Source organism: Danio rerio, chromosome 2 (assembly GCF_049306965.1).
Source record: "Danio rerio strain Tuebingen ecotype United States chromosome 2, GRCz12tu, whole genome shotgun sequence".
In the NCBI taxonomy this organism is placed as follows: domain Eukaryota; kingdom Metazoa; phylum Chordata; class Actinopteri; order Cypriniformes; family Danionidae; genus Danio; species Danio rerio.
Genome location: NC_133177.1, coordinates 28,958,412 through 28,983,291, shown reverse-complemented (window position 1 = coordinate 28,983,291; position 24,880 = coordinate 28,958,412). Strand labels below are relative to the sequence as shown.

The 24,880-nt window shown below is 33.8% G+C and overlaps 1 protein-coding gene and 1 long non-coding RNA gene across 2 annotated transcripts in view; both read right to left on the bottom strand.

The window, feature by feature from the left end:
* Window positions 1–332: 332 nt before the first annotated feature.
* LOC141378206 (uncharacterized) lies at window positions 333–10,565 on the bottom strand. Its single transcript, XR_012392126.1, has 3 exons — window positions 10,252–10,565; window positions 4,942–4,975; window positions 333–1,435 (listed from the first exon to the last, which is right to left on the bottom strand). It is a non-coding gene; the product is annotated as an uncharacterized lncRNA (long non-coding RNA).
* A 3,950-nt stretch (window positions 10,566–14,515) lies between these two features.
* Window positions 14,516–24,880, bottom strand: part of pld1a (phospholipase D1a) — a 71,641-nt gene continuing 61,276 nt past the window's right edge. Inside the window, exons 23-26 of the mRNA NM_001160095.1 lie at window positions 23,664–23,798; window positions 18,193–18,346; window positions 17,984–18,101; window positions 14,516–15,924 (exon numbers count right to left, since the gene is read on the bottom strand). Coding sequence (NP_001153567.1) covers window positions 15,700–15,924; window positions 17,984–18,101; window positions 18,193–18,346; window positions 23,664–23,798 — 632 coding nt within the window. The 3' untranslated portion in view covers window positions 14,516–15,699. The remainder of the gene's footprint in view (window positions 15,925–17,983; window positions 18,102–18,192; window positions 18,347–23,663; window positions 23,799–24,880) is intronic.

Genomic DNA, 24,880 nt, shown 5'->3' with positions numbered 1-24,880 from the left:
CTGCGTGAAAGAGTCATTGAGCTGTATAAAAATTGCTGGTGGATTTAGAGATAAATACAGGGGAAAAAAGCACGTTGCTGAAGGAGCTTCCCAGTGGACTAAAAGAAAAATGAAACTTGCTTTCATCACTTGAAGTGTGTGTGAACTGGATGTTGCTGAAACTTTTATTTCTTGTTGATGGACTTTATTAGAAACAGAATATTAGGTGGGAAGTGGGAAATTATTTTTGCACATTATTCCTCAGTTGCAAACAAATAGTAAGAGGTGTGTGGTTAAGAGTATTGTGGCTGAAGCTGTGAAACTGATGCCAACAGAGGACCGCCACTCCTAATGTAGCTGCAAATTGTCAGACTTTAATTGGAGATTAAAAAATCAATTTTTTTTTCAGTGGATTAACTTGTACAGATGAATTGTTAGGATAAAGAGTAACAAATCTGCACTAGCAAAACAAGCATCATAAACTTTGGTTTCATACAGACTTCAGTGAACTTTGACAATCCCATTTTGGGAGATTTGATTTGGGAGTTAGTGACAAAAGTGACATCGCTGCAAAAATGTAGCAATGCAGAAATCACAGAGTTGTAAATTATCTTCCTTTGTTATGGCTGAAATCGTCATCCTATTAGATTTCGTCTTTCCCTGCTGTATGTGGGTTTCAATAACAGATCATTAAGGAATTCCATTTAATAGCCATATTTTCACTACACTCTCAGAAATAAAGGTACAGGAGCTGTCACTGGGGCAGTTCCTCTTCAAAAGATGCCTATTTCTAGCCAAAATGTCCACAGTGGTACCTCAAAGGTGCATATTAGTGCTCAAATGTACCTAAAAAGTACCTTTAAGGTACCATTAAGGACCCTTAAGGTACAAATATGTACCTTTTGAAAAGTTACCATACTGCCCTAGTGACAGCTAGGTATCTCATTGTATCCTATACTGAACTTCAAATGATAAAACTCATAAAATGTGCTTATATACACACAGCATGCAAATTACACAAAATTAGACACCTTCAAACAATACAGTATGTATAAGCCCAGTCACTTTCCTTAGAGCTGGTTGAAGAAATAACAAAATAGCGAAGACAGTAGATTTGCCAGCATTCCCTTCCCTTTGTTCCCTTTGGCATATTGTGCGGTGCTCGTGTCGAGGCGTTACAACCATTAGAGTTAGTCTTGTTTTCTCCCACAAATTTCTATCTGCAATGGCACACTGCAGTCAGCTTGTGTATTCAGCAGCGTCAGTATGCAGCACTTAGCTCTTGGCAGTGGGCCCTCGGGGACACATCTATAGGTGATATCTACCGAAGGCAGCATGTAGAGCCCTCGAATCTGCTACTGTCTTGATCTGCCCTTTCAGACTGTCCACTAATGACAGTGAAAAATGCAGCTGGTTTAGACTGGACTCCAGGGGTCGATTCCTGTCCATGAAGAGCCTGCTCAGATTAGATAGGGAAAAAAACGTGGTGAAAGTGTATTTATCTCAGATTGGGAATAATGGTGGTACTCAAAGCAATGCTGAGTTTATTTAAAGTGCAGTGTTTACTATTGTTTCTGAAAGTGTAGCTCTCTCAGCGGTGGGCAAAATTAATAATACCACTGGCTGGAGTATGCAATGATCATTTCCAGCTATTATAATTATCAATTTTATCAGTTTTTATTGATTGTGAGTGGTAAAGAAACCCAGACTGCAAAGCACTGCAGCACTGGTCAAAAAGTTCTGGAAAAATAAAAAAAAGAAATAATGAAAAAGAAAAAGAGAGGATGAATCTAGAGTTGTGGGTACATTTTGGTTGTGTCTAAAATCACACACTTCCCTACTATATAGTAGACTACATTCAAAACAGTATGTAAGCTGAATAGTATGTCAGAATTCCAAAAAATTCTAAAACATTATGCAAGAAGTACCTGTATGACCTACTACTTCCGGCGAGATTCTGAATTGTGCATCCAGTGAATTCTATGCTATTCCATGATGCCACATGAGAAAATGAATGAATGACAGTGCGTCAACACAACTGACACGAGTAGATCACGAGATAATGACAAATGATGGATGCGGTAGGTCTTAATTGCATTCATATTACTCACAGTCATATTATGAAGAATGTACTTTCGTAACGGTCGTGTAGTAAATTTAAAAGTAATACCTATTCAAGTAGTAGGCAAACTCGGAGCAGTCTTTGGCTACATCTGAAATCAAATACTTCCATTCAGTATGCTTAAAACAATATGAGAGCCAAGTTGTATGTCCGAATTCATAGACAAATTACCGTTTGTAAACATTCAGGATAAGTGCACAGGGAGTTGGCAGAAAAAAAACAGGAGCGCTAGCATTTACAGTGAGGGAATGACATCCGATGCGGTACAGAGTTTGTTGTTGTCTTAGAAATAGGTTATATTGATAACAGAAGAAATATTGTTCCATGATTACCAGATTCAACATGTAGTGCTAAAAACAGAGGTTCTGCTTAGCCAAAGACAAGGAAAGTAGACAGAACTGCACAAGGCCTGGGTAATCATAAACAAGCACAACTGCACCTGTACGGCAGGGTATGTGAACTTAGAGAGGTAAAGTTGGTTTTATATTCACTCATTCTGACTTTCTCCTTAATAATTATATAATTTCATTATAGTATTATTTGCAAACTCTAAATAGCAAAATCATATCAGCAGCCAATGACTATCAAAGTACAACATTGTTCACAGTCAAATAAACAGTGTTAATATTGTTTTCAAATCACACTTGCAGGTTATTTCAGAGCGAAATTTCAAAGTGCCGTAGTAAACAATATAGGGAGTTTGTCACAACTTGTCACTGAATGACTGTGTGAATATAAAACCAACTTTACCTTAATAGCGTTTCATTCTTAGCATTCAGTGTCCGCAGTTTAATTAGCCATATGTAACTGTTTTTGCTGAAATCATTGCTGCAATCAAAAACGAGTAACGTGTAGGATTCAGCATAGTGTGAACTTACTTGATATAACATGAGAGCTACAGAGTCCAGCATTTTTAATTAGGTAGTCACCTCATTCATCTCCCTTTTAGCCAAAGACGTCTGCAGTTGGCATTAAAGCAGTGTGGTCTATGGTAAAATTTATTGTCGAATTTGGCATCCTGAATTAATATCGATTTTGGCATCCTACCGCACAACAGGACATGTTTGCTTTTGCAGCCTGTCTTTTTTTGCAACCGGGGACCCGTGTGACGTCATGTGTGAAGTAGGTTGATAATTGGTCTATAAAATTCGAAAATCAGTATGCGAGAATTACCCGGATGACCTACTATTTCCGGAAAGATTTTGAAGTGCACATCGAATGGACGCTATGCTATCCCATGATGCCTCCTGACAGAATTCAAAAACGGGAGTGAAGCGACGCAACTCACATGGGTAGGTCACGTCATCATAACAAAATAGCGGATGTAGTAAACCTGAGTTTCATTCTTACTGCTCACATTTATTCTGTATAGAGCGTGCTTTTCTAATAGCCGAATAGTAAGTTTATGCAGTACCTACTTAGTAGCAAAGACTCTAGAATACACAAGACATGTCACTCGTATACTTTTAAATGGGGAAAAATGTCACGGTCAATGTGGTGAATGAAGCCAAGCCTTCTAGTACAGGACCCAATCAGTGATTGCTATATGGTAAATAAAGCCCGCCTTCTAGTACAGTAGCCAATCAGCAATCGCTAAAGAATTACAATTCTCCAGGGGAGGGGCTCGGACCAGACATGAGTTTCTGCAGATTTTGTGTGATATGAACATTTAGAAATTAATCTGTTGTTAATTAATTGTATTTGTTATTTGTAATGTGAAATATATCCGTAAGCTTGGTAAGTAGTTCTGGAGAATTTGAATACCTGAGCATACTGCCCGAGAGGCGATTCAAAGATGGCCGCAGAGTGAAATGACTTGACTTAAAGCAAAGAGCATGGAATCACTAAGAGGCGACACTCTAGTGCAATTTGGGAAAATGGTGGCGGCCATTTTGGAATGAAAACTCCAATAGAACAACAGCATATCATAAGTCTGCAAAATAAACTATCAAAAGTGCTGATGATTGTCATAGTAAGTGCTGTATTGTCGTCTTTCAGATTATATCTCAGCTGTAATGCGCTTTTTAAATAAATAAATAAAAAACAAAGCAGCTGCTTGCCATCGCGACAGCAATAAGATCCAGTGGACAGCCGATCGCTTTCACTCCAAAATGGTGGAATCCGGGGCTGTTGCTGGGCGCTGTTGTTTCAATGGAATGTTCAACTGCGTGTCGCCTCCAGGTCATTCTAAGCTCTTTGCTTAAAGGGACTTTGGTAGTGGGCGGTCTTTTGAATAAATCTTCTATTATTTTTCAAAAACAAAAACAAAGTTAAAAGTGGTCACACTTTACAATAAGGTTCATTAGTTAATGTTAAGTGATGCATTGGTTCTTGTTAGTAAATGCATTAACTAATAAACCTTATTGTAAAGTGTTACCTTAAAAGTTGAATAATAACACAAATTATATAATGTTTTGGCTGTTTCTCAATATGGGTTCTTGTCTGTACTTAGGTTCTTTTTAACATTTTAAATTATTTTAAAAGAAATGCCTTATTTATACTTTTTTTATCAACATGTTTATTTTGAACTTTTCAATATCTACCTCTATCTTTATATGTAACTTTTACATTTTTAAAACATAAATATTTTCAACAAGAAAAAAAAACAGCATGAGACATACCTGCAGATTACTTTTTAAAATATATATTTTAGTGTCACTGGTACAAAAACCACGTTAATCCATACATTCATGCTGAAACCAATGATAAGTTATATCCTTTTTTTAAAATGGCTTATGGAAAAACAGTTCACATTAAAGTTGATCATGTTTAATGAGTATCAGTTTTTTGTTTTTTTTTTACATTAGAATACATGGCATAATACATATAAGTGAACTCACCTTGTTTTGTCTTGTTTATGTTTAGCCAGCAGATCTGCAATGCACAGTTAAAGTCAGAATTATTAGCCCCCCAATTGTTTTCCCAATTTCTTTCTAACATAGAGATTTTATCAACACATTTCTAAACATAATAGTGTTAATAACTCATCTCTAGTAACTAATTTCTTTTATCTTTGCAGTGATGATAGTGAATAATATTTAACCAGCTATATTTCAAGACACTTTTATGCAGCTTAAAGTGACATTTAAAGGCTTAACTCGGTTAATTAGGTTAACTATAGGTAGGTTAGGGTAATTAAGCAAGTTATTGTATAACAATGGTTTGTAATCATTTTGACCCCTAAAATGTTTTTAAAAAATTAAAACTGCTTTTATTCTAGCCAAAATAAAACAAAGAAGACTTTCTCCAGAAGAAACAAATATTATCAGAAATACTGTGAACATTTCCTTGCTCTGTTAAGCATCATTTGGGAAATAATTTAAAAAAGGAAAAATATTCAAAGGGGGTTTATTCATTCAGATTTCACTGTATATGTGATTTATAAATCAGTGATAAAACTTTAAAGTCAATTGTAATTGTAACAGGATGTAACAACCCTAACTTGATAATAAGTGTGGTTAATAGAGATTTGGAGACTTGTTTTGTCCTCTGGGTGTGTGTTACAAAAACTAATGTTAGATCATGTCATTACTATTAATTGCTTTTTGTCATTTTAAAAGCATTTTAAGTGTAAATAAAATAGCACTATGAACATCTAAACACATGTTGTGTTCCATACATTAAATTGGAGGATTGGAACAACATTAGTAAACAATGACAAGTTTGTCATTTCCATGTAGTTGCCAAATGAAGATTCAATATTTAAATAGAGATATTTAAGATTAAATACCGACCTTTACAAATAAAAACAAACAACAACAATAATGTCTGTTAGAACAAATACCTGATGGTTTCATAATATACAAACAACAGTATTTTAAGCTGTATGAAATAATACAACATTATATGACTCAATACTCTATTTGTTGACTTCATAACAGTCAGATCTGTAAAACCAGTATAATTACAGGTTCTCGATTCATTTTCTCTCCAACACCCTTGACTGAGCGCCAGGCAGCACATATTAGTCTGAACGACACATGCATGAGTCTTGTGTGGAGCCCAAGCAGATGAATATTTTATCCATGCGCATTCTTAAGTTATCGTCAAAATTATAAACACTTCCTGTTTAACTGCTTCCTCTTAGTGAAGATGGGAATTTACCTTAGTGTTACACAGTAGTCATACTTTTTTGGGAGCATAAATGCAGTTTGAGAACATATCAAGGCTCTTACTATGTGAACTGAGATACTTTACAAAGTTTCAATATTATAGTGAATTGCAACACATTTTATGAAAACATAAAAGACAAACAAAGTAAGGTTTTGGTTTGTTAATTATGCATCTAGCTCTAGATTTAATTAAAGATTTTGTAAGTATAATGTTTTTTAAAACAATTTTATTTCTTAAATTCTTATCACAGCCTGCGAGATGTAAGACTTAACTAATAATATATTAATATATTATAAATAATTATAAATAAAAAATATTATTATACTGTAGATAAATTAATACTACTAATAAAATATTATTAAACAATATATGAATTAATATGACTAAATATAATTAATCAAATAAATCTTTTTACTAATAATCATGCCAACATTTGTGAAATATTATATAAAATATTTTAAGGTTCTATACAGCACTTTCAAAGCATTTATAAGAATATACTGTAAATGGTTCTGCTATTGTTATAAGCTGAAGAACACTAATTTGGTGCTGTTTAGAGCCACTTTTTCTCTAAGTGTATGAACTTTAAATTTCATAAAACCATGGGTGATTAATCATTTAGCTTAGAGGTAAGAATTAATTAAAATCTGAAAAAAAAAATTTAATTTAAAAAATGTGTTTTGTTTTAGACCTTTAATAGTGTGTGTGTTTTTTAAATAAGATGCTTTTGATACAGTAATTCACAAAAAAAAGACCAGCTCACAAGACTTAAGCTACAGCAGTCTACCTCTGACAAGCCTTTGAGAGCCACATTATATTTGAAAATTATTAATTTAGAGAAATATGAATAATTCAAAAAGCAAAAAAAGTTCAACAAGGCACGGCTGGAGGTATGCCCTGAGGTTAAGAGGCACGGCTTCTAACATAAAACGAAGACGGAGAACAGGAAAATCTACTTGAAAAAAAAATTCAAAAGCTCCATCTAGAGGTGTCCTTCACTGCATTTTGACTCCAAAGCCATTGTTTTAAAATTTCCCATTTTTTTGTTGTTTACTGAATGAGGATTTCTTAAATAAGGATACAGAAATTTAAAAACCTCCGCTCTGCACCTTAATTTTACATTTCATCTTGGTAAAACTAAAAAAATTATTCATTAAGATTCACATAAAACTAGTGTATAGTATGAAGCCATCTTGAGGCCCTTGAAAGTGTGAGCACCAGGGACTCCGAGATGTATGCCTCCTAACCAATTTTACTTCTTTGTCCTCATATAATCTGGATCAGTGGTTCTCAAACGTTTTTCATCAAGTACCACCTCGGAAAAAAGTTGTCTTTGCAAGTACCACCATAATGAGCAGTTTTGAAACACAGTAGTGTATTAGGTCTAGTAAAGCAGCTTAAGCTCTGTACAGTTCAAAAGGGAGGCATATTAGTTCCTATTATTAAGAACATTTAAATTAAAATGTGCTTTTAAAAGTTGAAAATGGTAGGTTACTGTTCTTAAAAAGTAAAAAAAAAAAAAAAAAGAAGAAAAAAAAAGAAATAACTCCTGGTTTATTAGCACCTGGAAATGTTGCCCGGACCTCATAAATATAGGCTTTATGTCATCATATTCGTATATAAATCTTTTTTGATCATTTATTTAAATATATGTAGCATATTTACATATTACATATTTAATTCATCTGCATACCTTTAGAAGGAAGCCTGTGTACCACTAGTGGTACAAGTACTACAGTTTGAGAACCACTGAACTAGGTGAATCAAAGACAATAAAAATCTAAGATTTTAGTTGTTGTTATAAAAAGAAACTAAGAAAGGAATTAATTACAATAAACAATCATTCCAGAAGTTTAAAAAAACTGTATGTTTTTTCAGTAAAACATTTCAAGAAGTACGGTATGTCTCTAGACTCTAGTGCCCCTAGTTAAAATGTACAATACAATAAAAACTTACTTTAAAAAATAAAGTCCTTTGTTGACAATGACAGTTTCACAAAAACATTTAACATCTATTCCAGGTTATTTAAAGTGGATAAAGGTCTAAAGTTTCCTTTATATCAGGGCTCACCAATATCGGTCCTCGAGGGCTGGTGTCTCTATAGTTCCAACTTGCCTTCACACAACCTTACCTAAGAGCTTGGAACTCTACAGTATCTACAGCGCCCCCTAACATTTACAATTTGTCACTGTGGTTTCTACAGTTTTTGTCTGATATTCACAAATATTGGTATAGGGATTTGATTTGATGACAACAAACTATTTCACATAAACTTATTGGGTCTGCTCAACAGGATGCTGCCATCTTGGGTTGTTTGGAAAAAGGCAAGCTGTGGATTTTGAAATATTTCACAGAAGATTTATAAAGTGGCATTAAATTACAGGATGAAAATATTGTCAAGCCACTATATTATATATGGATTTGACACATGTATGCCCTTATATATATTTTTTATATATATCTGAGATGGTGTGACAATGATGTTGCAATAAAGAAACTTGACCAAAAAAAGATTGTTTTGTATTTAGATTGGTATGGTGTGCTAGTTTTAAAATATTTATTCATTTGAACATTTTAACAACTAAACACACTTTTGTGAGCCACATGACAAAGGTCACATTTTATTTTCTTGCTCATCTTTAAAATTAATCATTTAATGTAATGATTCCGTTTATACTTTGTGTCACATTGTTTATTTTGAATGAGCAAGAAAACTCATTTGCAACCAGTAAATATCATTCATAAATTTTATCTAAGCAACCACAAGATGGTAACACTTACTAGACACTTCAATCACCACTCAGGGCAAAAGGAAGTTACAAAGTGTAAAAAAAAAAATTGTGTAAATGATGCTCATGTCATTGTTGTGTTAATGAAAGTTTTTTTTTTTTTTTTTTCTAACTTTGTCCTTGGCTCCACATCTGAAGATCACTTGGAGCAGAGTCTGACTGAGGTGGCTGAATGTGCCAACATCTTTGGAAATCCAAAACAACTGCCTAATATGAAATCCAGTATGAAAGTCTCAATATAAATCAGGGTAAAGTCTTCCACACTAGATCAGGGTGCAGATTTATGTGTCACGAGACGCTACAGTGGTTACCGTTTTTTTTTTTTTTTTTGGACAGCATAAACGTGTGTTCGGTCAGGATGATAATGACAACGATGAATGTATGTGTATCCAGGAGTTCACTGTTTGAGTGTGTGTGTGAATGCACTCGGAGGAGAGGTGTGTCTGTGGTCCTTTACTGACTCGATGGGTGCCGAGAAGTGTTAAACAGCTAAGTGTGTATGGAAAATGCAGCTAAAAGTCCAACACAATGGTAATAGTTTATGTCGTTTACATGTCTGTACTGCATTTCAATAATACGACTCCAATAGAGTAGGAGTACTCCACATGTCTCAATTCGATTGGTGTTTACGGCTATTATGACATTTTACAAGTACACAACTATTAATGTGCAACTTCGAATTCAAAACACAGGTGTCTGTGTGTGCAAATCAAGAGATTCAGCTGTTCACATCAGAGCTGTGAGTGTACATTTCAACCTACACATACAAATATTATTATCACAAGTTCTCACATTTACATTTGCAAGCTTTCGGGTTTTGCTACTGATTTACCTTCATACAAGAAAATAAGATACACTGCAGGCAAACAAAGTCATAATTGGACAAACAAAAGTGTCATTGGAGCTACGTATGAATAAAGTTGAATACTCTGTCATCAGATGGAATGTTTGTCAATGTTTGGTTCCTTTTTTTGACCTTTAACATCAGGACTTTTACGATGGAGGAGAGAGCTCCCAGATTTAATCTAAAATACCATAGCCTAATTTGTGTTATGACTACGATGGAATGTCTCAACAACAATACCAATATCAATACTATTTTAGAGCTTCTAGACATGACAAACTTGCATTTCCCATCACAGCAGTTTTCAGAAGCAACGCTGCATTTGTTTAAATTATGAATCAGTAATAAGTAATCAGCAATGCAATACAAAAAAATATAATTATTAACATAAGGATTCGAAATACTTGTGAACGCCAATGCAAATTTGCCAGAGAATGCTTTTCTCATTTGTGAAGCGGACGATCTGTTTAATGAGCCGTTTCGCCATAGCAGACAGCTACAGTACACAGTAATTGAGACAGTGATGCGCTGTTCAAGTGACACGTGTGGTTATCGAGGCATGAGAGCTCAACAATTGACCAAACAGCTTTCGAAGAAACCAAACGCTGCTCTGAAGCTTTTAGACCGCGGACGATAAGATGTCATTAAGGTCAGAGAGATAATCTATCAACTCTTTTCACTCTTGATTTCGGTATCTCCGAACATGATTCCACTCAGCGGATGTCATTAGCGTTTGCCGCTCTCTATCAGGTGTCTGCTCCAATGAGGCACGTTTGAAGACGAGCCGCTGGACAGATTTGCATTTAAATTGCTTCATAATGACCGTGTTTCGAGACTTCCAGGTTTGGGCACAGACCAGAGCCAGTTCCCCCCCCTGCGAAATGACAACGTTAAAACTAATGCTCGCAAGGACACGACTCATAATTTTAAAGCTCTGTCCCAGCCGCTGTTGCCTAAAGGGCATGTTTTGATTGGATTCTGGTGTTAGACTGGAAAGTAAGACAACATTAGAATATGATTTAAGATCAGCTATTGCTGTAAAAGACCCAGAGGAAACCATTGAGAGAAACTTTGAAAGTTTTCGGGATTTATTTGAATGTTATTTAGGGACAATTTCCGAACAAATGTACTAATATGGAGGCAGACTTAAATGGAGCCAGAGGTGGTTTCAGGTTGTCTATCAAACAAAGTAACTACAGAACGTATGATTTTTATGAAATGTGCTTGAAAATGTGGCAAAGGCGTAGAAAGATTTATGAAATATTTATATTACATTTTAAAATATTGAAAGAATGAAATCAAAACATGTATTAAAGGTGCAGGGGATTGTCTTAAGAAACACTTTGAACATTTCAAACATTGTACTGGTTGAAAGTCTCTTCACATTCCAATAGTAATGATTAAAGTAAATGATCTAAAATTTTTATATGTATTATTTATTCTGGGTAAGACATAAAATAAAACTAAAAAATGTTCATCCAATTAAAATTTGTCTAGCCGATAATTCCCCTAATTCTGATTTGTAGCCCAAACTGTCTGTCAACAAATTGTCACCTTGGAATTATAAGGTTTTCTCTGCGTTCTGAATGATTTTGAGATATTGAGCTTCAAAGTTTTCATGTAGACAGATCCGCCGCTTGCGAGCACGCGCACACACAAGACAGCAGTAAAAACAAATGCTGATGCTGAATCAAAACTTTTTAAAATCCTGAATCCATATTGGAGTTACTTTTGCACGCTGGAGGAAGAATGACACCTTGGCTGAAGTATTTCTTTTAGACGATAATGTTTTAAAACTATTTTAGTTGATGTAGATTTACGTTTTACGAATCAGCTTTATGCACGAAAGTGTTGTTCAGCCACTAAAATTTTTTTAGATTAATGTGACTATTTTCAGTTTCATAAGGGACCTTTTACAGCATCGATAATGTCAATTTTTTATTTAGTTTAACAACAAAACAGCAGTAAATAGCGCTATTCCACCTTGCCTGCTTTACTGAGATGAAGTTAGTTTTATATTCAGATTACATTGGTTCATTTCTGAACAATGGCAACCTGTGACTCGCTCCCTATATTGTTTACCATGCTACTTTGAATATTAAGTCTGAAAAAGCATGTTAGTATGGCTTAATAAGTGTAATTCCTGCACCCCTCTGGCCAAGCACTAAGCAGAGTCACTTATTAAGTGCATGTCGCTCATAATACGCATGAAATATTGCACATTATGACAAGTTCTGCTTGCTACTGTACACAACTGAAAATGTGCTAGATATAATTCAGTTTTTCTTTTGGAATTATAATATTATAAAATACTAAAATGTTTTCTAACTGGTGAATGAGAAACTTGTGGGGTGTCTGGTGTCATCTTTAATGATCACGTTCATGATTTCAGGAGATGTGGCTTTGGATGGCAGGGGAGAGACTGTTTTCAAAGCTATTATGCTAACGGTTAGCATTTCGGCAGAGCACCTACTGCACCTTTAACAACTGCTTTATTTAAATATGGCAAACACTCCTCAATAAATGAGACATTATTAACAAGCAAGAAAGTGCATATATTCAGCGACATGATCCTCTCTAGAATAATTTTTCCACTTTTTTTAACTGAAATTATGAATTACTTTTAAATATAAATATGTAAAGTAAATATGGTTATTATTGTAGTTGAACTAGTAACCCAAATTCAATATTTCGGGTGTCATGGTGGCGCACTGGGTAGCACGATCGACTCACAGCAAAAAGGTCACTGGTTCGAGCCCCAGCTGGGTCAGTTGGCATTCTTGTGAGGAGTTTGCATGTTCTCTCTGTGTTTGTGTGGGTTTCCTCAGGGTGCCCTGGTTTCCCCCAGAGTCCAAAGACATGCTCTAAAGGTGAATTGAATAAGCTAAATTGGCCGTAGTATATGAATGTGAAAGAGTGTGTGTTTCCCAGTGTTGGGTTGCAGCTGGAAGGGCATCCGCTGCTTAAAACATATGCTGGATAAGTTGGTGGTTCATTCCGCTGAGGCCACTCCTGATAAATAAAGGGACTAAGCCAAAAAGAAAATGAATGTATGAATTCAATATTTTGCTATAGTTTAACCATTGTATATCTGTAATAAAATGTGGTTATACAAAAATGGTTATCAATTCACAGCAAAAAAGTCACTGAATTTTTACTATAATAAAACCATGGTAAATTTTTTACAAATATTATTTGAGCTATGATTAAAAAGCTGTTTTATTGACATGTTTCCACAGTTGTTGAAAATCCAGCTTCACTCACAAGAGTCTTTTCATTATGAAAGAAAAAAGACTGATTAATATAATATAATATTAGCCCCTATAGCATCAAACTTAGCTTTTCCACCATCAATGATGGACAGCACTTTTTCACAATGGACAAATTATGGTTTATCAATATTAAAGATTTATATGATGTTTTTGCATCCTTTCAACAGCTTTCAGATAAGCTTTCCTTGCCCAGAAGCAATTTTTTCCGATATTTACAGGTTCGTAGCTTTATTCGTAATAGGTATCCTCAGTTTCCTAGCCTCCCCTCCCCTACTCCTCTAGATTTAATTCTTGAACCAGTATCTATTGGGAAAGGTATGATTTCAGTTTTTTATGACAAAATATGTTCCCTGCATAGAAGCTCATTGACATCCATAAAAACCCAATGGGAAGAAGACCTAACAGAGGACATTTCAGATGAACTGTGGGAAAATATTTTATACAGGGTACATTCTTCATCTGTGTGTGCTAAACATGGTTGGATCCAATGCAAAATACTCCATCGTTCTCATTGGACTAAGGTCAAGCTTTCAAAAATTTACCCTGATGTTGATCCTCTCTGTGAGCGTTGTCGCCAGGCTCCTGCAACACTGGCACATATGTTTTGGTTTTGCCCAACTCTATGTGGATATTGGTCAGAAATATTTGAGACAATGTCTCAAGTAGTTGGACAAGCAATTAAACCTGTATCTACCACAGCACTGTTTGGTACACTTCCTTTGTCAGTTCACTGTTCACGATACAAAGCAGATTTTGTGGCTTTTGTGTCCCTCCTGGCCAGACGCCGTATTTTACTACATTGGAAGTCAACTGCTCCACCTACTCACTCCATGTGGATTAATGACATTTTTCTCTTCATAAAACTGGAACAAATCAGACACTGTTTGAAAGGTTCTTCTAAAAACTTTTATAAAATGTGGGGCTCTCTCCTTGAATATATGGAAATGTATACTCCCTGCATACTGGATGATAGTTAATTTTGACATTTTTTTCTGCTGTGTGACATCTCATGTGACATCAAGACCAGGCTTTTAGTTTGGTGTATAAACAATTGTTATGGTTGGCATTTTATTTTATTTTATTTTATTTCTTCTGTTGTTGTTGTTTAATTTTTTATTTATTTTTTATTTTTTATATAAATATATCTGGGGTTAATAATTGTCATAATCATTTAGATCCTTGTTTACTTCTCTCTCTCTATGTCAAAATGTACAATAATATTCTAAAATGTGTGATATTTGTAAATTTTTGAAAATTTCTATAAATAAAGTTGGGGGAAAAAAAAATATAATATAATATAATATAATATATGAAATAATGTAATAGAATGTAATATAAAATGTACAGTACAAACACAATTTAAGCAGGTAAAAAAATTGACCAAATAGGAAAAAAATATTTTGTAAATGTAATTTATTACAAAAAAAATATCACATTGGCAGCAGCACAACTGTTTCTAAGACTGATAATAACAAGAAATGTTTCTTCCAAATCATCACATTAGAATGAAGGATCATATGACACTAAAGACTGAATGGGTAATGATGCTGAAAATTCAGTTTTGCTATCACAAGAATAAATTACACGATAAAATACATTCAAACAGGAACAAAAACTCTTTTAAATCCTAATAATATTTCACAATATTGCCATTTTTACGCTATTGACATTAAACAAATAAAGCCTTGGTGAGCATAATATACTTTTTTTAAAAGCATTTACATATTTACCAACCCCAAATGTAGTGTGGTAGTGTATTCATATACAGTACTCTTTATTTGAGGGGACAAACAAACAGGTAAGATTAGAAAAACTTCTAAATACCACAGAAATAAGAGCGTGATGGGCAAAAAAAGACTCACCGGATGAACACCAACAGGCAAAGTGAACACAGCAACAAGTGCCGACTCATGCAAACTGACCTGAGCCAGATCTGTGAAGGGGAAAATGTAGAATTAAGCACCACATGCCTGAGTTTGGTGTTGAGAGAGACCAAAAACTAATTTCCTTCAGTTTCTCAGCACTTGAAGCTGCAGACAGACTGTCTGTTCTCCCAGAGCGCTGACACTTTGACACCGGCGAGGGCGCTGGACGTTAAAAGCCTCCGCCAGACAGAAAACACAGATCACAGTGCTCAGCCTGTCATGGATGCGCCTTCACTGGGGACGGCCAGCTGAAAAACAGGCCGTCCTGACAAAGGCCTTTCTGACAGGGCTTTTACTCACCATTTTACTTTTCACTTTGAGTGCTGCTTCTACAAATGAGCATTAAAAACCAAGTCCTCTTCATATGTGCATTAATATTTATATTATTTATTAAAAAGCCCTTCTGATTGGCATCAATATTCATTCATACGTTTAAGAAACACAATAATATGTGATGATAATCACTGTGCTTATAAAATACTATTATTTACATTGATAAAAGGTACAAAACAATGTGAAGCAGTCCGTTTCTTTCTTGACAAAGGCTGGATAGTTTGTTTTCGTTTCTTCCTTCTGATGTGGAATTTTATGAACCAGATTTCATTTGATCACAGTGTTTTTCTCATCCTGGATGCGGATTTTCTTTTTTTGACCATCAGGTCCAGATCTCGGTGGGCACCATGTGTTCTTTGGTGCCCACCGAGGGCATGAGGTTTTCCTCACAGAGGAAGTCTAGGGGAAACTGGACCAGGAAGCCCCTGATCTTCTTCAGCAGCTCCTGAGCCTTAAGTGGATCCTCTTTATCCAGACCAGTTTTGGACTGGAAACTCAGGAGCTCCTGTTTGTTTCTCACCAGGCTGGAGGGCAGACAGCGGAAAACCTGCAACAGCACATCAACAGCCCTCAGGATTCTGCTTAACACTGATGACGGATTCTTTTTTTAATAGTTACAAAATTGTAAGGCTAGAGTTATGCCGCGATCACACTACAATTTGAGCTTGCGAAATTCTGTCATACGACTCTGGAAAAAGGGGCAGGATTAAGTAAGATGATTAAAATATTTTTAATTTCTGTACAGAGGTGTCATGTTTTGATCTTCACAGGTCAGAGTTCACCAAGCTTGAACTTTGCACTGCAGCCAACTGACAAACTTGATGCATGAGCTTTTGTTTTCGGGATTGTCGAGTTCGTTTCCATAATAAAGGAAGTCTATAGGGTGAAAAGTGCAGTGTGGATGCGGCTTTACATTAAAAAAAAAAATATTTATTGGATTTAAAAATGTTATTAAGTTAAGTGGTTGGAAACAATTTATATGGGAGGATTTTAAACAAATAAATTAAATTTAGTAATGGTAATATGGTAATGTTTAAATTCAGCCCATATAAATGGTTTGCAACTACTTACCTTAATTTTTTTTGCAAATCCAATGAATTATTTTTTTAGTGTAAAAAGTGTTGTTATTGTTAACTTAAAACAAAAAAACACTTTTTTTAAACTGCAAAAAAAGAAGAAAAGAAAAAAGATTAGATTAGATGAAAATTAGAGTTCAGATGCGATGAGATTCTTTTTTCCTCAGGCTCCTTAGTTCAACAATTTCACTTTTATGGCAAATAATATGTCAGTTTGATTCCCTGAAAAATTAAATAATTGAACAAAGTGAGCTCATTTTAGATAAAAACTTCAGATGGCACTTTGAGGTTTTTGCATTTAAACTCTTCAAACATTTTGATGAAAAAAGATCATTACTGAAATAATAATTAGTAAAACCGAAAATGTTTTTTTTAATTAATTAAAATAAAGCTAAAATGGAAAACACAAATTACAATAAATGAAAATATAAATAAATATAAAAAACTGCTAAAATTTAAATGAAAAAAAAACTGATAATATTTAACTATTATCACAAAACATCTAAAAACTAACAAAATAAAATCTCTGTCTGGAGATCTATTTTTACAATAAACAGCTGAGTAAAAGTGCACTTTTTTTATTTATGTTTTGTTGGCTCTTATTGATCTTCTTTACCATAAACCAATATTACAGTGCTCTATTAAAGAAAGGCTAGGTTATCGATGATAATGACACTGCAAAAAAATTTTCATGATAAGTGAATTGTTTTCAAACATTATATCAAATTTTACATGTTTGTATTAATTTAAACTACATAGTTTTTTTTTGTTTTGAAATACAATTGAACATTTTTAAAGTGTACTGAAGCTTCTGTACTGTTCTGTACTGATGTGTAATAGATTTGGTTGTATGTGTAAGAGGTGTTTTCTGGAATTGCCAGTTTACAATGGAATCAGAGAATATAAACCTCGTATTGCATTATTACTACTCTGCCATGAGTCTGTCCGACAGCCAGCTGAGTCTGAGAGCTTCATCAATGATTAAGACCAATAAATCTATCTGAAAAATGATCTCATAATTCAATCATAATCACAAAAATTCAAATCATAATTCAAATACTCCATGTAACATGAAGATACTTAGAAAGAAACAGTCCATCATTACATTTCAGTGGCGAAAGACTAAAAGAATCAGTGTTCCATTTGGCAAACAAATTCTAATTGTCGTGTTGCTGTTTCCACAAAACAATGCAGTCCATTATTTGCCCCCATTTACTAAAAAGCTTTCCAAATGAGATTTTTGCCTGAAATAAATCTAGATGTGCTCAAATGTGCCAAACACTATTTTCTGGAGAAATTTATGAAGAAATGTAAAGCTAATTTATCTTTGGTTAAACTGTATGTTGTACCAAATTTACTTATACTGAAGAAGCGTTTAACTTATAGCCGAATAATCACTGGGTTATTTTAACTTTGATGCAACTTGTCATATTACAGAATGCTAATTTATTATTAGCTGTAATGTAAAGACATTTACAAATACAGTAGGTCAATTTAAAATACAAAATAGCTGCAAGGAACCCCGCATACCTTCTCGTAGATGGTGACGTTTCGACCTGAGACGCTCATCCAGACGTCCTTGTAGAAGCTGTTGCTGATGGGGTCGCTGACGTCAATGCTTGGGTCAGTAAAGGCACCAAGAATGGTCCTGGTTTACAGAAAGACAGAGACTTTCAGCTGTGATTCAGTTGTGCTGATTACATTAGCATTAGCATGGGTGGTTTTCTGTCAAATCTTACTTGAAGCACTCCAGTCTGAGCTGAAGGGCAAACTTGCCGGCCTGGTACTCTTGACCGTCCATCACTGATGGCGTGGTTTCAGAGTCCTCAAATATCACAGCCACCTCACTGTCCTTCTTGCCCAACATGCTGCGGTCATTTATGTTGGCAGAGCCTAGAAAATTAATTCTGTGATTAAAAAGAGAAAACTAAACGACAGGAAACTCAAGATGGGTAAAAGATGTAAAATAAACTCTTTCATTTATTTATTCAGAGGCAATAAAATAAAATAATTTTTTACTTTATTTCTTTTTAATGTTTATTACAAAATAAGCAAAATGTAGAGAATACACATTAACAAGTTTGTTTATTCTGGTTTGACTCATACCTGTAAACATGATTGTAAAATACTGTAAAAAAATAACTTTCAAAAATGTTCATTTTTGATTAAATTTCGAACCAATATTGATTAAAATTACGGTAGTTATTTAGTAAAGAGCAACGAATCTCTCATTCACATCCACTGTTTTGTTTGATAACAGAGGTGTCACTTTAAGAACCCACAGATCGACAGTATAATGAAAGCATTCGATTACGTTTGTAACCGTTTATGCTCATTTAACACAAACCTATTTGTGTTTAAGATAAAACATGCCAGAACGGACATGTTTACATATTATTAAGTCTATCCGATTAAAAACACAGCCAAATTCAAAAGTGTCCACTTTTACTTCTCTTTAAGTCACATGTACAGCAGCTGATCTGGAAACAGTGTCTTTATATGGAGCACATCTGTCAGTCAGCACCAATACAGGAATCGACTGATTCAGAGGATGCATAGGAAGGGTGACGATCAATGTATAGGTTTAATGAAAATTAAGTGAATGCAGCTGTTTTAATATTAATTTTAATGTGCTTTCAAGCCAAAATAAAATGAAAGCATAATTCTCTTGAACAGCTCTTGCAATTCTATCACATTTGAGATTGGCACTTACTTTTGCTTTTCACAGAAAGATTAAAAATACAGGAGAAATACGGGATGCAGACCTGTAGCCAGCCTGGTGAAAGGGCTGGTTCTTTTTTGTCAAGAGTGGAACTTTTTGCAATGATTTGCCTCATTTTCTATTTAATTACGAAATTTAAACACTGCATTTTAGTGACATTTTAAGCACTATTTTGAATTAGATGGTCAGATAGTCATCATAACCAAATTTTTTGACTATATTAGCCAAAATATTATTTTAAGAAATTATAATATGGGCTGCTTTTGGTGTTTCACATATTTTAATTGGTCATTTTTTGCTTCAAGAATAAGGTCCAAGATTTAAAAAAAGTTACTTTTCTCCATTTAAAAACAGTAGTGAAAGAAGATTTCTCTTACATCAGATTCTATGTTTTCATGCACAGCTGGATGTTGGACTCATGAAAATATTTGTTACTGTAGCATTGACCAATACTGGTTAGCAAAAGTAACACTGAAGCGAAAGCCAACAGAGGGTTCTGCTTGGTTTTAAAGTCTTTTTCAAAGAATCGACCTTTGTCAGTGAGGGGTGGTTCTTCCGAACCCCCTAAACCCTCCTGGCTAAAGGCTTAGAATGATAGCGGGATAGAATGGTAAATTACAGCAGAATCCTGGTAAAAATGGGAGGGTTGACAGGTATGGTTTGACGAAGTAAAATAATACCAAAACGACAGAAACAAATACATTAGATAAATATAATATAAAATAAAATATTTTTCAAGCTAGTTTGACAAAAACTTATTGTATAATAAAATAAATAGAATAAAGTCAGAACCTGTAAAATAATAATATTAGAAAATGTATTTGATACTGGTGTAACATTGCAATAAAAATAAAAGCAAAACCACTTTTCAGATGTTTGATAAAACTTCCAAATAAGTACTGGTGAAACTTTATATACACACAAATGAAAGTGAAGCAAATCTGAGCTGCATTGAAAAATTCCAATAACTGAAGGAAAAGAGGGAACAATGATGAGTTTGCTAAAAGAAAGCAGACACTGATCATGACTTGCTTAATCCTGAATATTAAGACGAAAAAAAAAATCAGATACAAGAAAACAATTTTTTTCATTCATTGTTTTATAAGTGATTAGATCCTGAGGCATTTAATTCAATAGCACACCAATCCTCCAGCAACCGAATCAAAGATAACTCAATTTCAGTGTGCAGCTAAATGTCCCCGTCTGCCTGCTTCTGATCTATGACTTTCTTCATTGGATTTCTTCTATCTTCAGCAGAAATCTAAAGCGTTATCTGAAAGGACAACTCGCTTATCTTTTTATGACTTTCTTACGCTTTTTCTACAAAGTATCATTTGAACTTTTTCTTGATCTATGAAGCAGATGTGATGTGTTTTTACTATACAGATGAGTGACGATTAAAATGGCTTAAATGGATAGTTCAACCAATAAAATGAAATTTTACTCTCCCTCAGATGGTTCTATACCTTTATGAGTTTCGTTTTTCTTTTGAATACATTTCAAAGACACTGTAAAAATGGTAAACAATCCGAAGTAGAGAAGAATTAAAATGGCCACCAGTTTCCAACATATTTCAAACTATCTTCTTTTGTGCTTAGCAGAAAACACTCAAACAAGTTTGGATGGAAGAAGAAATAATGGCAGGATTTTTTTGTTTGTTTTTGGTTGTACTATCTCTTTAAATGGCAGAGAAAAGGCCAATATTACACATCTGGCGGTGCAGTCATGTGTAAAAAAACAGACAACAATACTTCTCTCATTAAAACACATCTTTTGGACACAAAGGTCTGTTGAAGTCACTGCAAATATGTTATTTTTAGAGAAATGCAAAAGTGAGCACATGCAAAAACCAGATCAACAAATATACAATTTCCATCTCTCTAATCCTTTCATGTCAATCAATTTACCAAAGTTTTCCACAAGGGGGAGCATTAGCATCTAGCCAATTGCCATAAACAAATGAAGTACTTGCTCAGATGTCAAGGCATCGAATTCCTAATTATTTGTTTGTTATTACATTGTTATTACAAGTTCCTGTGAAATAGTTTTTTGATTACGTTAGTGTTAGGACTGTATGGTTTTGGAAAAATCTGACATTGCAATATTTGTTTTGCTGCGATATACATTGCTGTATGAATCTATTTTTTTCACAGGTGATTTTATTAGTTTTACATTTTTCAATAATTACCAAACAACACAACAATTATTAAAAAAATACAAGGGATAAACATGATAATACAAAGGAAATAATGGTAATATTAATTAAAATAAAGCAAAATATATATAAAAAAAAAATAAATTAAAGTAAAAACAATAGGTTTTATTAAAAAACAATATAAAACGGTTTCATTAAAAATACAAAGGCAGTTAATAGGGGTAGTGAGCATATTAAGCATTACACTGCTGCTCAGAATCTGCATTACTTTTGATCCAGGTGATCAAGAAATAGTTGCCATACATTGTAAATCTTAGCAAGATTATCAATAACTCCATAGCGGACTCTTTCCATGTGCATTATTTGAGTGAGATAATTTAACCATGTCTTAAATTGAGGAACAGAATCTGATTTCCACCGTTTTAGAATGACACTCTTAGCAATAATCATTCCATAAATTATGGTGCTATATATAGACACATTATAATCCAGCAGAGAACGAGAGTACCCAAATATAGCAATTTCTGGGTAAGGTGTAAAGGTAAAACCATACATATCAGAAAACCATTTAAATATGTCACACCAGAAATCATTTTTCAATCACAAGTTTCGGACATGTCCAAAAGAGGTAAGCCAGGAATATATGAATCTATTTTCATCAGATGACTTTAATAGCCTTATTTATTTAGAAAGACTTCAATAATTAGATTGACTTGGGTGATCATGTCTTTATATGTGGTGCATTTGCAAAAAATATATAATAAATTACAAGCATTTATAAAAAACGATCGAGACTAACATAAAATAACATGGTTATTGATGTATAAATAGTTTTATATAGATTTAATAATACTTTTATTCTTTAATCTTTAATAAATAATCAAATCCTGCAATGTGACTTTGTGGATACACACATTGCGATATCGATGCTCAAACATTATATTGTTCAGCCCTATTTAGTGTCGTATGCTAGTTTTAAGGATATCTATAAGCTAGTGTGCTTGAAAACAGTGACGAAATTTGCATTTAGAAGATATAAACGCCCAAAGCTTACTGTTTTCACTTTTTTTACATTTATTTTACCATTATTTAAGTATCATTGAGATTTAAAATCTCTTTTACAAGAAAAACCTGGCCAAGGTAACAGCAAGTACAGTAAAAAAACTTTAAAATACACAACATCACACAACATTTCATCAGTCCTCTCAACAAAAACAACCACATGCTTCCAATACCACTCTCTTTATAATGTCTTTAAATTCACCAAAAGACACTATTTTATTTAGTTTTAAGTCTCTTTGCAAATTATTCCATGCCCAAGGTGCATAATAAGAAAGCTCGAGGTATATTAAAAAGCAAACACTTGGAAAAGCAAAGCCGATAATTCCCAGAGCTAAAACAAAGAAGAGTACAAATTAAGCTGGAAGTTTACCTAAAATAGCTGTATAGATAAAAATGTACCAATGCCGTTTTTGCATACAGCTAGTGATGTCCAGCCTATCATCTCATGTAAAGTGCAATGATGAGTATGGGATTTTGCTTTTGTAATAAAATGTAGAGAAGCATGATATACAGAATCAAGCCTTGTCAGAATAAAAGAGGCCGCATGCATGTATATTATATCACCATAATCAAGCACAGATTAAAAAAAAAGTAGCTTCTACAAGTTTCTTTTCAGCATTAAAAGTCAAATTAGATTTATTTCTAAAATAAAAGCCAAATTTCAGTTTTAGCTTCCTAATCAGATTAGCAATGTGTACATTAAATAAAAGCTTATCATCAATTCAGATAGCCAAGTACTTGTAAGAAGTAATTCTTTCAATCGTTTTTCCATCAGATTTAAAAATATTAAGATCAAATATCAAAATATCAATATCAAATATTTGTACCCGAGCTTTTAAAAAACCATAAACTTTGTTTTTAAACTAAAACTAAACTAAATTTTTAAGTAACCAGAGCATCTACCAGTGACTGAAATGCAATCTTTCCGCCTGTTTAACCGCCTATAACAGATGGAGCAAATGTATACTTAATGAAGATTAAGGATTTTTTTTTGCCTCACATCTCACTTCATCTTCTGACCAATCAAATGTTCTAGTATCCAACATGTCCAGCCCCCTTCAAAATGCTTCTTATTTGCTTTTCATTTGATGCGCTTGAGCTCAACCGCTCTCACTGGCAGAGATGAAATAAAAACAAAATGCTATTGGCTGTTTTTTTTAAGGTGGAGGAGCTACTCTATGTCTCGCCCTATCAAAATGTTTCAGTTGAAATATGTCACACATTGAAGAAAAATAATTATTACGAAGCAATTCACGGGACCTTTAACTGACCGATAATGACGGTGTTGTCATCAGCGATAAGCAGCTTGCTATGAACATAGATGAGTTCAGTCACCAGTCGACCCTCCAGCTCCGCATGAGTCCTCAGACCACAGATGGAGATGTAGTTCATCCACTGGTCATCCACTGTTTGCACACAAAAAGAGGAAATCAGGTCATATTTAGACTGTATAACCAATGACTGGAAAGAAAAGATGTCTCTTATTATTCAAACAACATTCACAAACTTTTAAGGGCTAGTTCACGCACAACTGAAAATTATTAGCCTTAGCTTGTTGCAAACCAGTTTAAGTTTCTTTCTTCTGTTGAACACATTAGAAGACATACTGAATGGCATTGGAAATCTGTAACCATTGACTTCCATAGAATTAGTTTTTCCTACTATGGAAGTCAATAGTTACTGGAGTCCAACATTATTCAAAATACCTTTTGTATTAAAAGAAGAAAAAAAAAAAAACTCACTAAAAATGACAGCAGAATTGTTATTTTTGTGTGAACTATGCCTTTAATGTCAGCCCAATTCTGGTGACTAAATATTGTATGAATATAACTTTATACTAACTTTTTAAATGATGTATTAGTTTACCAATTTATCTTGCTTTAGTTTTGTGCACCAAAATAAGGTATTCATATTCCACCGTTTTGAACCAAAAGCTGAGATCATGATTAAAATCTTACTTCCCAAGAACATTCCCTCTCTCGCAAGCCCAGTTTAATAATACAATATTTATCACACTGAGCACAATGTCCAGAGGATGACATGAAAATAAAGTGCTAAGTCATATATAGCATTTTACAATATCTGTATTTGCTGAATCGAAATAAATGGCTAATGTCACTTTCCAGAACCCCTTTACTCACTGTTTCATTGATGATGGAATTTGTCTAAACTCATCATTCATTCATTCATAAAAGAATGAAACATTTTAGTAAATTACTTAAAATAAAATTAGTGAATAAAACGTCCTCAAAATAAATGTGACTTTAGTTTCTCTGTTCTAGTTTGTATCATTCTGAACAATGATTTTGTACTATACAATGACTTCTCATAGTTATTTGATTCTCATATTCATGATGAACTACTTGATTTGTAAGTCTCCTTGGTTAAAATTGTCTGCTAAATGAATAAATCTTGATGCAAATATGGTTTCCTTAAAAATGCAATGCATTCCCCTCTATAATTTTATTTGTGTTGAAATTTATAATGA